General features: G+C 36.9%; 1 protein-coding gene across 2 annotated transcripts in view; it reads left to right on the top strand.

Annotated features, from left to right (window-relative positions):
• Window positions 1–15,149, top strand: part of Epc2 (enhancer of polycomb homolog 2) — a 91,644-nt gene that overhangs the window by 15,283 nt on the left and 61,212 nt on the right. For both annotated transcript variants that reach the window (XM_032903264.1, XM_032903265.1), the window contains exon 2: window positions 13,840–13,999. In XM_032903264.1, the coding sequence (XP_032759155.1) occupies window positions 13,840–13,999 (160 nt within the window). The remainder of the gene's footprint in view (window positions 1–13,839; window positions 14,000–15,149) is intronic.

Consider the following 15,149-nt stretch of genomic DNA (forward strand, 5'->3'; position numbering starts at 1 on the left):
CTCTTTCAAGCATGGAAGTTATAGGCACACATAACCACAACTGGCTTTTACATAGGATACTGAGGCTCCAAATTCATGTCTTCATGCTTGCTCAGCACTTGCCCACTGAGCCTTCTCCCCACACCTTGATTCTTGGTTTGAAAATGTAGTTCTTGAACTACTGTATGAGGTTATCAATCCTAGTATCATAGGAATGAAAGATAATTTGAGAAATAAAGACAAATAAAATTAAGTTGTTTTTTTTTTTACAACTAAATGTCAGTAACTTACTTGCGTACTTTGAATCTTACTTGCTTTGAATCTTCTGCTCATTTCTCTTTTGAGTAAATGATCATAGACTAAATGCCATGGATGCTTGTGTCACCTTCCTAAGGAAGAACTGATATTGAAGATTATGTTCTTAACTAGCATTAGCAAATACATGATTCGGAACAAGGTTTCAGAAACCCAGCAGTCAGATGCAGGAATAAAGGGCAGATACTTGTTACTTTATCAAATGGAGCATGTTAATGTTAAAGTAACTTATAATGAGTTTTTGAGACATTGATCTGTAAGTCAAATAATAAAGCTTATGACATTTCCACAGTTGAGATGGCTTCCAGTTTTCCACCTCTGCTTATAATGTAACACACTGAATACCCCTGACTCCACCTTGCCTTCATATACCTCCCAAGTAATTATAATAAAAAGAGAAGTTGTGCACATGTGCACATGTCAATACTTAAATACTTCAGCTGTTTTCAGGACAAAAGAACCACCTCTACTTTGTTTTTCAATTAAAGGAATTTATTGCGAACGGATACCTAATTTGTTTGATGAACAGGAGGTTTAATAATGTAACTTAATTCCAAGCTAAAACTTGATTGTGTTTTTTATATTTTCTTTCCGTCTCCGTTTTTGTCTTTTGAGACAGTTTCTCTGTGTAGCCCTGGCTGTCCTGAAACTCACTCTGTAGACCAGGCCAGCCCTGAGTTCAGAGATTGCCTGCTACTGCCTCTCGAGTGCTGGGATTAAAGGTGCGCACCACCACTGCCAGGCAAAGGTGGCATTTAGTGAAATAGGTATGATGTCACCTTCAAAGGAAGTGTATGTTTAGAAATACCAGAGAAGTGGATAGTCTTCAGATATGTCTCATTATTTTGAAGAACATTTTTGTTTGTTTTGTTTATTTTTTGTATTTTTAGGACAGAGTTTCTCAGTGTATCCTTGCCTGTCCTGGAACTCAATTTGCCAACTATGTTGGGCCTATAGAACTCCTCCTGCCTCTCTCTGAGTTCTGGGATTAAAGATGTGTATAACTACTGCCTGCCTTGAACATTTCTTAATGAATATTAATTTTAATAATTTTATTTCTTTCACTGCATAGCTATACTGTTGTCAAGTAAAATAAAAATATATGTTACTAGAAAAGTAAGAGAGGTAGGAAAATACAAGACCACATATTTTAAATATTGGTTGTACCTAATTATTGCCAAATTGCTTTTAAGTTTCCAGATGTCTACTCTGAGATGCTTTCATCAGGCCCCTTCCCTCGGGGCTCTGGGATCTCTGTGAAGAGGAGGTGGAAAGATTTTAAGAGCCATAGAGAGTGTATGACACCAGGGAAACTCGTCCAGACATTGTAGGACGGATGTACATGTGATTATAGAGGACCACAGTCTATGGGCTGTATCGCCTTAAGCGGGTGTTTCTTAAACAGGTGGTTCTCAGAGTGTAGTCTTCAATCTCCAACATCATTATCCTGTGGGAACTTGTTAGGAATATGCATTGTCTAACTCCATCCCAGATGTGCCAAATTAGAGACTCTGAAGTTTTTATTAGAGTATTGAAATAAGGCCTGTCAAAAAAAAAAGAAAAAGAAATAAGGCCTGTCAGATCATCCTGATGCTTACAAATGTTTGAGAGCCGAGATTGGATTTTCTTCATTTCAAAATGCTGATTATTCAGGATGTGCTTAGTCAGAACTGGAAATCACTCTTACTAAGTCTGAATTCTTTAAATGGCATTTGTAAAGAGAAGACTTAAAGATTGGGCTGGTTATGACATTTTAATATGGTACATACCCTGCATGCACAAAAACTTTGGAGATTAAAACTATGCTAGGTTAGTGCATTACCACTGAACTACAACAGATTCTTAGATGGATACTAATAGGGTGACTAGAATTCAAGGTCATACTGTAGAAACATGTGTTAAGTGAAAAGGAAGATTCAAACTGGCTGCAGTGGTGTATGTGTACCCTAAATCCCAGCACTTGGGAGACAGAGGCAGATGCATCTCTGTGACTTTGAGGACAGCCAGAGCCACAATAGTGACAACTTGTCTCCAGACAAATAGACAGACAAATAATAGAAAAGAATTAAGAAAGAAAAGGTAGATTTTAGATACTAGACTCAGAATTTGGTTGACATATGAATCCCATTAATCTTGATATTGGAATGACGACTGTAGGCCAGAACGTAATAATTTTAAGACCTTAGAGCTGCATAGCAAGTGTTATCAGACAGTTAGTTCTAAGAGTGTGGTAAGTTGTCTGATGAGTCTCAAACCAGTGGAGAATGAATGATCTTACAGACAGTTGTGAGCTGCTAATACATGGGTACTGAGAATCAAACCTGGGGCCTCTGGAAAAGCATCCAGTGTTCTCAAGCACAGAGCAAATTCTCTAACCCCAGTTTTTGTATTTTTCTGAGTTTTGGAATAGATATTTGGGGTTTTTTTGTTTGTTTTGTTTTTCAAGTGTTTTTTTTTTCTCTTTCTATAGAGATTATCATGTGTGTGTGTGGTTTTTTTTTTTTTTTCATTTTAAAAATAATGTTGTGGACAGTAGTCATAGACTATTTTCTTGTTTGCGTGTTTCAAGGCAGTGTCTTGGTTTAGCTCAGGCTGACCTTCAGTACATAGCCTAAGCCGTTCTTCAGTTCCTGCTCATTTTACCTCTCCCTCTGTGCTTACTGCCATATCCAGCTTAGCTCTTAACATTCTTGACATAAACCCCATTTATTTCTGTAATGGTATTTCTACACTATTGGATTCTATTTACTCAGTTTTTGCTTTGAGTGATTACATATATAAGGGATATTTGGTATAATTTTCTTTTCTCATTTTACCATCAGAGAAATACTGTTCCGTAAAATGACTTGGGGACAGTCTCTTCTCTTCATAATTTTGCAAAGTTTGGATAGAGTTGCTGTCGTTTCTGCTTTGCTATTTATTTGAAGATATCCTCCAGTAAAGCCTTTATCCATGGGTTTTCTTTTTATGGGTTTTAAAAGTATATTTCAAACACGCCAATGATTGCAAGGTTACTCAGGTTATCTGTGTCTTCCTGAGTACACTTTAGCAGTTTGTTTCTTTCAAGAAATCTGTCCCTGAACCAACACAGAGATCCACAACTTGACAGTGTGTAGAGTGGAAAGATTTTGAAGCACTCAGTCCTAAATGAGATGCTTTCATCAGGCCCCTTCCCTCGGGGCTCTGGGATCTCTGTGAAGAGGAGGTGGAAAGATTTTAAGAGCCATAGAGAGTGTATGACACCAGGGAAACTCGTCCAGACATTGTAGGACGGATGTACATGTGAACTCACTCAGACTGTGGGAGCATGCACGGGGCCTGCAGAGGCTCCAGACAGACCAGGTCCCAGCTCTGAGAGGGGAAGTGGACATGGGCTCTTTGCCCCAATCTATAAACTATCCCAGTTGACACTCACAAAGGAAAATATTAGTTTTAACCAATGGAATTTCATTGGGTGTATTAATCACACATTTAACAATAGATGGCCAACACAAGACAATGGTATTGTGTTTTTGTGTTTCTGAGTTGTTTGTATGTGTATTTCTAGTGGTTTTTTTTCCCTAATATTAATCGTGTTTGTCAGTTTTCTAAAGAGAGGAGAAATGGGGGTGAAATTAGGTAGGTGGGGAAGAATCTGGAAGAAGTTGGGGGAAGGGAAACTGGTCAGAATATATTGTATAATTTGAGGTGGGAGGGACCAGAAGAGGGGAAAAAGAAATTCGTCCCTGTCAGTGATTGTCCAATTTCTTGGCAGTAAATTGATTAGAATGTTTGCTGATACTGGTAGTTTGTATCCTCTTTTCTCTCTGATCCGTATTAGCATCAGTTTGTGGATTTTCTTAAATTATCTGCTTTCCCTTTCATGTATTTTTCTGGTTTCTGTTTAACTGATTCCCTCATTTGTCTTGATTATTTCCTTTCTTTTGCTTACTTTGCATTTAACTTTTTCTTTTTCTATTCCCTTAAGGTAGATGTTCAGGTTATTGGATTATTTTATTTAATTTTTGTGTTTCAGGGCATTAAGCCCAGGGCCTTACATATTGCTAGCCCAGTGTTCTCCCACTGAATTTAGCCCAAAATATCTTCTTTTTTCTTCGTAAGTGTTGCTTCTATTTGTGTGTGTGTGTGTGTGTGTGTGTGTGTGTGTGTGTCTGTGTGTGTGTCTGTGTGTCTGTGTGTCTGTAGCCCATGTTGCTCTGGAGCTCTCTTGAGCTGGTTTAACTCCTTATATTAGATCTACTTGGTAGGTAGATGTCTCATGGTTTGGTCATTTTCAACACACTGGACTATCCACTGCAACTTTCATGGCTTCCAGTGATCTTTCAGGGCCTCCTCTCAGAAGCACCAGAACTCCCACGTTGCCTGGCCTCTCTGAAATCATGGAGGAAGAGTTCATGGTCTCCTCCCTCTTAAATTTTTTATATTTCCAAAGCCACTGTCATGTACTGACTCTCGTCCTCTTGAATTGTATTAGCAGGCTAAGTTTTAGTATGCTGTTATTTTCTTGGAGCAAAACTCTTAGACCTTTTACTTCTACAAGTTGGAAGCTTGTACAAGTTGGGTGAGGTCTTGCCTTGAGGGTGTTTTCCTTTATTCCAGTGCAGAACCGGCCTTTCCTTAAAGGAGTCTCCGTATTGTTACAATTTTCTCTGTACCTGTCTTCTACAGTAACATTAAATAAAGTTCCTACTGCACTTTTTTGCTCCAAACTGTACAATTTGTATTTCTTTTTGTCCCATATGTTGTATTTCATTGCAAATCTGCCTAAGAGTTATCAGTAATAACTATGCCACAGATTACTTATATGTTCTCTGGAAATTTCCTCTGCCAAAGAAACTAAGACTGTAATCGCCACACCTGAGTCATGATTATGTTATATACAAGATGATCTTATTCCTATTTTTTAATCTGCATGCTGTTATTTACACTAATTTGAAACTCAAGTACAGTGTGATTAGACATGAGCGCAGAGGCGTTTGTCTTGTACTGGTGTTGATCACACGTATACTATGAGAGGGGACTTCTCATGGTTGCTTGCCTTCTGTCAGGTTGACGAAGTTCCTATTTGGGAAATTTCAAGTATGGATGAGTTATTGAAAGTTTGTTTGTAAAATGTAAACATTTAAATTTTGTAGTCTTTTTTTGCTCTTGTTCTTAAAATTCTATTGTTGTGGTTATTTTAGTCATGTCTTTCCTAAAAGTAAGCAACATTCGTTATGTTATATATACAGTAAACTATTCTAAATACTTTAATGAGTTATATGACTTCCACAAAAGTTTTAACAGCTTTTGACAGTCTCATGGTGTGGTTATCTTTGGCTTGTCCTTGTCCTTTGAGCTTCTTGAAAGTTATCAGATATGGAAGGTTTTTTGGCCATTATTTCTTCATATAAGGTCCTTGTTACTTTCTCTTTCCTGCTTCCTCCTTAATTTTCTTTAACATGTGTATTTTCCCACTTGATTGTGTCCCATTAGGAGTAGATTTTTTTGTACTTTCATTCATTTTTGCATTTTCCCCTTTTACTAGTTTCCTATGACCTGTCTCCTGAGTTCATAGGTTGTTCTGGTTAGTTAAACCTCTTATGGAGCCTCTTGGGTCTTCAATTCAGGTACTTTTTGTTGTTGTTTGTTTTCTTAATGCATCAAGGTTCTTTTGGTGTTTGTTCAAGTTTACTTTTCTGTTGCTGTATGAAATATTCTGACCAAAACCAACTTATTGGGGAAGATGTTTATTTCAGCTTAAGAGTTACATTCTGTTATCGAGGAAAACCAAGGAAGGAACTTAGGCAGAGACCATGGGTAACTGCTTACAGGCTTTTTCTGGCTTCCCTCAGCTGTCTTCCTCATGAAACAGAACTAACTTCCCAGGGTGCTACCTCCCAGTGGCCTATGGTCTTCACTATCAATTAGCACTCAAGAAAATGCTCCACAGACATGCCCATCTTGTTGGCTCTTGTTGTTTCTGCAGGCTCTTTGGGTCACAATGTCACTATTCTGTGGAAGAGCATAGTTTCAGGCATACTGTCCCTCCAATTCGCTCCCCAGTAAGAAGCCTTATTTACTATGTAAGTTTGTAGTTTTTACTTTCAAGATTTTCTGGAATATGGTTGGTTGTACACTTTTATTTTTACTAGTCTTTAAAGCCAGGGTCTTGCTGCTAATCCAGGCTTACCTTGAACTTTAGGTCCTTCTGCTTCTGGCCCTAAGTATTAAGATTACTATAGCCATGCGCCAATAGTCCCAGGTCTGTGTTGTTATTTTGAGACAATTTCTGCTGTGTAGCCCAGACTGGACTCAAACACTGGATCCTCCTGCCTCTACTTCTGATTTCTGGGATTATTTATAGGTATGGGCCGCCACATCCTGGTCCTGGGAATACAGCTTTATATATTCTGTAGAATGCTACACATTGTTTAATGATGGCTTTTACCAGAGAGGAATCTGGGTCACTGTTATTTATGTAGTCAGTCATTGCCCAGAATGTCATCATATGGGACAGAGCTTCATTTAATTAAGTTTGGGTTTCTTTTTCTTTTTGCACCTTCATCCCAGGAATAACAAGAGTTTATCAATTGATGTAGGTAGAGTTGAATGGTATTTTCTGGGTTTTAAATTATTGAACAGATTTACTAAGTTTTGTTCTCTCATTGTCATTTTTGTAGACTCAGCTTTTCCCATTGTGTATAATTTTTTTTTTAAATTAGGGCTTTTTAAAAATTCCAGCTCTTCTTGCTAGTATTTCAAAATTGCCATTGTCTAATCTTCTGTGGGTCAGGTAGACTTGGGTTTTTTTTGTGCCCCCTTTATAGGCCATGTGTCCTGTGGTCTTCTGCGTGAGTATTTTAGTTTCCAGAATTTTGCTTTTAGTGTCTGTTTCCTTTGTCTTTGTGATTTATAAGATGTTTAGTTTGCTATAAATAACTTTATAGTAGCAAGTGGCCTTTGAGTTGATTTTAGTTGATGGTATTACCTGTGGGGTTTTAAAAATGACAGATAACCTTTGACTTAATATACAGTTCCTTACATTCATTCAATGAGTAAATTCTGAAAGCCAACTAGTTGGGCTGTGAGTCCTGTAAGATTCACATAGGATCTAAATTTTAGTCCTGATTTCTACTGGATGGATGGCCATAGAACCCCAGCTAATACCTTCCCAAAAGGAAAAAATAAAAAGATTGTGGTACCTATGTATGACTAAAAGTCATAAATTACTTAATTTGTTTGCTTTTTATAGCAAATGTAATTCCATGGTTTACTAGTGAAAATAATCTATAATAATCTCTTTGAAAACACAAAATATTTAGGTGTAATTATAGTAATAGCCAGGTTTTTTTTTTTTTTCTTTTTTTCGGAGCTGGGGACCGAACCCAGGGCCTTGAGCTTGCTAGGCAAGCGCTCTACCACTGAGCTAAATCCCCAACCCTCCAGTTTTATTTTTAAATTTTACTTATTATGTGTTTATGGTATGTGTACATACTACATGGTCTTACTGTGAAAGTCAGAAAATAACTTAGAAATTGGTTCTCACTTTCAACATTCACGTGGATTCAAAGTGAGGTCATCGGGTTTGTTGGCAAAGCTATGTACCTTGCTGAGCCATCTCACCAGCCATTTTAACTTTTCTGTTGTGGTAGTAGATTGGAAACAGGGTTTCATGTAGGTCAGTAGGTCCATAGACTTGGATGACCTTGAACAAGCCTCAGGGATGGGATAGCTGAAGCACAGGCCTCTAGAAACCTTGTTATTCCTGTTCTGATCACTAACACAATTTTTTAATGATTTATTTTATGTGTATGAGTGTTTTGCCCAAGTATATGTATGTATACCACATGGAAGTCTGGTGCCCACAGAACTCAAAGAGGACACTGAATCTTCTGAACTAGAGTTTCACATGGTTGTGTGCTACTATGTAGGCCCTCAGTAAGAGCGCCAAGTGCCCTTAACCACTGAGCCATCTTTCCAGCTGTCCCCCACCCCCTTTTTAACACACTGCTTCAAAATCTGATGAAGGAAATGATAGCTGGGCATTTATTTTTAGAAACAATTTTGGCCTCTTAATTTAAAACAGGAAAGTTTTGTTTTTTAATTTCTGTCTACAGCTCTCTCATCTGCCAACTCTGCTAAATAATTTCTGATCTACTTTAAAATTTTTCATTTAGAATTGAAGATAAAACAGTGAATGAGTGATTTCAAGCAGGAGGCCTGTTGTTCACCAGATTAAATAAATTTCTTAATTTTTGTTAGGAATTAGCATGAAATCCTCATTATTAAAATGTTTTGATAATGTTAATACTTTAAAATTTGATTATATTAATACTTTAAAATGTTTTATACTTGGAGGAAAGTAATGTTTATATTAGAAGAATGCAGATTGTAAAATGTGGTGCTATCCAGTGGCAGGAGAAGCCCTTGGTCCTGCCAAGACTGAACTCCGAGTGAACGTAATTGTTGGGGGGAGGGCAGTAATGGGGGGAGGATGGGGAGGGGAACACCCATATAGAGAGGGAGGGGTTAGGGGATGTTTGCCCGGAAACCGGGAAAGGGAATAACATTCGAAATGTAAATAAGAAATACTCAAGTTAATAAAAAAATAAAAAAAAATGTGGTGCTATTCAATCTAGATTCTTATTACTCAAGTCTGCAGACTGTCAGTATTATAAGAATGTAGTTTCTCATCTTTAACAAATGCCCTTGTCCTATGAGGATAAAATTGTCAAACAACACTGGAACCAGAGTCCTGAAATTTGATTCTCTAATATACACGTAATGTATCTAAGAACAGGTCATTTGTTTGATTCTCAAGTTTGTTGTGATTGTAGATCGTCTCTAAGAACTAGAAAACACTGTGTAACTGAAAGGGAGGCAGTTTCTGTTGTGTCTTATCTTATCCAAGGCTTTGCCTCTTAGTTTCTGAATGCTATTTGTGTTGTTTTTATGTGATATCTACAGTTCCTCAGTCGACTCAAATTTCTACCACTAATGTGTTCTAAATTATATAGCACAGTACTAGTTATTATTATATGAGGAAATGTAATTGGTGAGCTTGGTATCCTACCCTGTAAAGAAAAGTCTGCTGAAAGTGTGGAAACACAACTAGTCCTGTCCTAAGCTGCTTTCCGTTTGTTGCTGGGCTTTTTTGTCCAGTTTGTTCATGTTGGTTTTGCTGTCTGGATTATTTCTTTTATTGCTTTGTCAAATCGTCTATCTTCCTAAAAGTCTCAATTTAGATTTGCATTCTTTGGATATATCTTCCTGTTGTCCAGAAACAGTGGTTTGACTAACTGAGAAGAGACACACTTGTCAGGTTCAAACATGATCCCATACTTGACTATTTCCCTTCTACCAAATGAGCTCCTAACAGCAGAGACTGTGCTCATTCACTCCAACAATTCAAGTGACAAGATAATATCAAAGTCAAACAGGTACACTTAAACATGTTGGAAGGATGACTGATAATAGATCATTTTTAAATTTATCTATTGAAGCATCAGCTGATTTTTGTATTGGCCTAGTGCACTTTCTGTATCTTGAAGCCCATTTTTTGCATGTATGTGTGCTATGTGTATTATGCTTGAATATATGTGAAAAGAATAGGTGGAGCTTAAAGTTATACAATATTGAGTTATTATTGATCAATGCTTATTACATAGAATGAACTATCAGAAGAATGGAGAGAAGATGAATAGTCTTAACAGTATATTCCAGACCTGCATAAAGAATGAAGGCAATGAATGAGTTTGATAGGTAAATGGAAAAGTTGAGAAGCTGAAACTTTTCATAAAATCGAGGAACAAACTGTTCATAACAGACTGGAGATGTGCGTGTGTGGAATGGAAAGTAGAAGTTGTTTGTCTTCAGGAGAGGGCCAGGGTTTTAAGAGGTGAAGGTAGGCAGGAGGATGTAGAGGAAATGGTAAGCGTTGTGATTGTGAAGGAGTCTGCTTGGGGAAGAGACATGCTGATAGAATGAGAGCTTGTGTTTAGGGAGCTTAGAAAATGAGACAGTAGTGGGTGGTAGATAACCTGCCTTGGTTTATTCCAGTGTGATGGAGAAGCTCTGTGAGCACCATAGCCTTCAATACACAACTAAGTAAGTCTGTGACTCTAAAGGGCTTATAACAGAAAGGTATATAAATTTGAGAAATGATAAAAAGGACTTTAAAGAAAAGAGGGCTTGGAAGGGTGAGGATGATCCATAGGGCCTAGAGTTTTATTTCCTAGGAGGGAAAAAGTGAATGGCTAGATTTCACTTTAAATGTGCTGTTCTAAACATGGGCCCTATAGACCTTGTTATTTGGAAGTAGAGCATTGTTCATTGCTGAGGACACTACAGATAAGAATAGCAATCTATGTTACTATTTGATAATCTTTAAATCTCTTGAAGGCTTTAGTTTAATTTTATTATAAGCAGTAAAACCTTCTCGGTACATTTATGGTATTGGAATCCTTTAGCAATTTTGGTTGTGAGTGATAATAATGTACACATATGTGACTGAAACATAGGATCACATTCTTTTTTTTTTTTCTATTAGTGAATTTTTTTTTTTTTTTTTTTTTATTAACTTGAGTATTTCTTATATACATTTCAGTGTTATTCCTTTCCGGTTTCTGGGCAAACATCCCCCCCCCTCCCTTCCTTATGGGTGTTCCTCCCAACCCCCCCCCATTGCCGCCCCCCCCAACAGTCTAGTTCACTGGGGTTCAGTCTTAGGGACCCAGGGCTTCCCCTTCCACTGGTGCTCTTACTAGGATATTCATTGCTACCTATGAGGTCAGAGTCCAGGGTCAGTCCATATATAGTCTTTTAGGTAGTGGCTTAGTCCCTGGAAGCTCTGGTTGCTTGGCATTGTTGTACATATGGGGTCTCAAGCCCCTTCAAGCTCTTCCAGTTCTTTCTCTGATTCCTTCAACGGGGGTCCTGTTCTCAGTTCAGTGGTTTGCTGCTGGCATTCGCCTCTGTATTTGCTGTATTCTGGCTGTGTCTCTCAGGAGCGATCTACATCCGGCTCCTGTCAGTCTGCACTTCTTTGCATCATCCATCTTGTCTAATTGGGTGGCTGTATTTGTATGGGCCACATGTGGGGCAGGCTCTGAATGGGTGTTCCTTCAGTCTCTGTTTTAATCTTTGCCTCTCTCTTCCCTGCCAAGGGTATTCTTGTTCCCCTTTTAAAGAAGGAGTGAAGCATTCACATTTTGATCATCAGTCTTGAGTTTCATTTGTTCTAGGCATCTAGGGTAATTCAAGCATTTGGGCTAATAGCCACTTATCAATGAGGGCATACCATGTATGTCTTTCTGTGATTGGGTTAGCTCACTCAGGATGATATTTTTCCAGTTCCAACCATTTGCCTACAATTTCATAAAAGTCGTTGTTTTTGATAGCTGAGTAATATTCCATTGTGTAGATGTACCACATTTTCTGTATCCATTCCTCTGTTGAAGGGCATCTGGGTTCTTTCCAGCTTCTGGCTATTATAAATAAGGCTACGATGAACATAGTGGAGCACGTGTCTTTTTTTATATGTTGGGGCATCTTTGGGTATATGCCCAAGAGAGGTATAGCTGATCCTCAGGCAGTTCAATGTCCAATTTTCTGAGGAACCTCCAGACTGATTTCCAGAATGGTTGTACCAGTCTGCAATCCCACCAACAATGGAGGAGTGTTCCTCTTTCTCCTAAATAGGATCACATTCTTTTCTCCATTCAGTATCTTCTGATATTTTTATTTAAAATTGAAGTTATGATTTTTAAATGATTTAAAAATATCTTAAAATACAATTAAAATATTTTTAAAGTACAACTAAAAAACTTTCAGTTATAAAAGGTTTTGTTGTTGTTTTTAAAGCAACAACATTAGTGGGACATGTGACATTGTATTAAAAAAACAAATGACTCTGAAGGGCTGGATTCCTTGCCCAGCACCTACATGCTAGCTCATAGTCATCTGTAACTTTTGAGTGACATGAAACACCCATCACTTAGAGAGGTAGACTAAATTATTACTGATAATTGCTGCATCTCACTTACCAAGCTACCATGAGCACATTTATGTCTGATGGTGTGAATTGGATTGTGCTTGGATGTGCCACCAAAAAGGTGCACATCATCTGCAGACTGAAGCCAAGTATACATATAGATAGTGAGAAGATATCATATTTATTTTTCATGACATTATGATGGTGTTCACAAAGTTCATGGATGAGAACCACTCAGCTGAATTATTAAAAATTATCAAAAAATTTCATAATGTTTAAGTAAGACTATGGTTTTGCATTGAGTCACATTCATAGTTATTGTGACCATTGTAGGGCTGTGGTTGAGTTGTGAGTGTGGCTGTAGCTGGGAGATCCCTACACTAAAGGCATGAATGAAGTTAGAATCTATGTTCTTAGGCTTTATAGAACTTCAAAAATTAAAATTATGTAAGTGATATAATTAAGAATTTGGCCTTGCACACATGTAGCCGAGTTCATACATGGTTTCACACTTAGAACTATGTGGTCATGATGTCACTAAGCTTATTTACATCCCAGTTTCTTTGAATGCAATATATTTTTCATTCTCTAAAATACTAGTAGTCTAGGAGATTAAATTTATTAAATATGTATTTATCAGCTTTTGTTACTGTTTTGTGCAATTGGGAGATGTAAAAATTTACAGAGGGAGCAGAACTAACTGCTCCTAGAGTATCTTATGCTTAGCAGGTGGATGGACAAATGAGACTTTTCGTGTAGCCTATGTTACTAAATGGTATGGAGGAAGGCCAGGCCTTTCAAGAAATGATGGACAAGGAAATTCTAGGAAGGCCTCTCTGATAGATGAAACTAAAGAAATTAAAAAATGGGCTATTTGGATACAACTTCAAAACAGGAAGAAACATTGGCTAGAGCAAAGGGTGAGAGGTTGAGACGTTGAGAGATACAGAGCCTTAAATAAACGTCATTGGGGAATTTAACCTTATACTGATACAAAGGTGATCTTGTGGGAGTGGCATGATCTGGCTTACTTCTAAGTTAAAGCTGCTCTAAGGGGTACCTCTATTAGAAGATTACAGAGGCTGCTGATGAAAAGTGACCAGAAACTGCATATGTTTCATAGACATTTTTTGTTTAATATTTATTAAATATTTCCTGCCATGGTTGTTATATGAGTTGTTGCACTCATCTCTATTTTAATTATTCAGTTTCAAGTGTAGAAGATACCTAAAATTTATAATACAAACTTATGACTTGAACATTTTTTTTCTTAATCTGGTAGTGGTGACAAATACCTCATTTTATTTAGCACACAAAGTATAAATTTATTATAAACATGTATATATAGTCTTTAAGAATTCTACTTTTTAAAATTGTTATAAAGTTGTGATGCTGATAATTAAGGGAGAATGATGGTAATGCTTTCTTGGGTATACAGAAAAAAGCTATTATTTAGCAAAGGGGAACTATTCAAAATTGTTTTTTTTATATATTAACAACTAACTTTTAAATAGAATGTATTGAGTTAATATTACTAACACAACTTATTTTGCCTACTTTACATTTTCCAGGAACATCACTTACAGCGAGCTATTTCAGCACAGCAAGTATTTAGAGAAAAAAAAGAGAGCATGGTCATTCCAGTTCCTGAGGCGGAGAGTAACGTCAACTATTACAATCGCTTGTACAAAGGGGAGTTTAAACAGCCCAAACAGTTCATTCATATTCAGCGTAAGTTTGCTAATTGATTGTCTTCTGTTTGTAATTTTAAATTATCAGCCACCGAAAATATTCTGTATTGTCTGAGACCTTAAGCTTTTAGTTCATATTCTTTGGTGAATAGAATGTTAAACGTTAGATATTTAAAACTGTTGATATTTTCATTTGAGTTTGGAGATCACTTTGAGTTTTAATAGTATTTTTAAAAATTTAATAATTTTTTAATAATAAAAAGTATAAGATTTTTAGAAGACAGTTTATTATACCACTAAAAAGAGGATGATTTTTTTTTTAAAAGGCCTGTGTCTATAATGTTTACTAGTAGGGGTATATCTTTAGAAAAACTCAAAACATCTTTCATTTAAGTTTCATAAAATTCTAATTGTAATTTTTTAGTGCTCTTTTACTACAGTTTTCCTCCCACTATTGGTACATAAATTGTCACCATCTCCAATCTTAACATTATTTTGATGATTTCCTAATGTTTAACTTTTTTACCACCCTCTGTTTTTCATCCTTATGCTATTCTGTTCTTCTCTACAAAGTCTGCCTTGCATCAGACTGGTCTTTCAAATTCTCAGGCTCATACAGTCTTGTTCTTGATTAAAATCCTATTTCCCATATCGTTAATATTCTGCACACAAGTGTCAGTCTTTCATATCTTTTCAGAATTGCCAATTTGTTTTACATGTTGGGTTACTTGTTAAGATAGAGATTCAGGGCTTTGGGGAAGTCCTGCTGAAGCCCTTCTTTCTGATTGTCCATGGCTATGCCGACTGGAAATGCATATTTGAAAGCGCCAGGGATTTAGGTCTGGGGTTTGTTAATGCTTGGCAGGTATTCTACCCCTGGATTGCATCTTCCCAATGATACAACTTTTAATAAAGTCCCCTCTGAAACATCAGCATTCTTTATCTTGATTATTATCAAGATAAAGATTGATTAACTTTCATTGGTCCTAAGATCTGTCTTTGTTCCTTATCTCTGAATTGAGTTTTCATCTTAAATTCCTATTGTTCCTAACTGAAGCTTTTATATGAATGTTGATTCACTGCTTTTAAATGATACTAAAAATTAAGCCCTATTGTGAAAGAATCATTTCCCACAATCTCCTTTGTTTTGTCTTCCTGCTGTACTGAGGACAGGACCGACCTAGGCAAAT

This window comes from Rattus rattus, chromosome 5, assembly GCF_011064425.1.
Source record: "Rattus rattus isolate New Zealand chromosome 5, Rrattus_CSIRO_v1, whole genome shotgun sequence".
Classification (NCBI taxonomy): domain Eukaryota; kingdom Metazoa; phylum Chordata; class Mammalia; order Rodentia; family Muridae; genus Rattus; species Rattus rattus.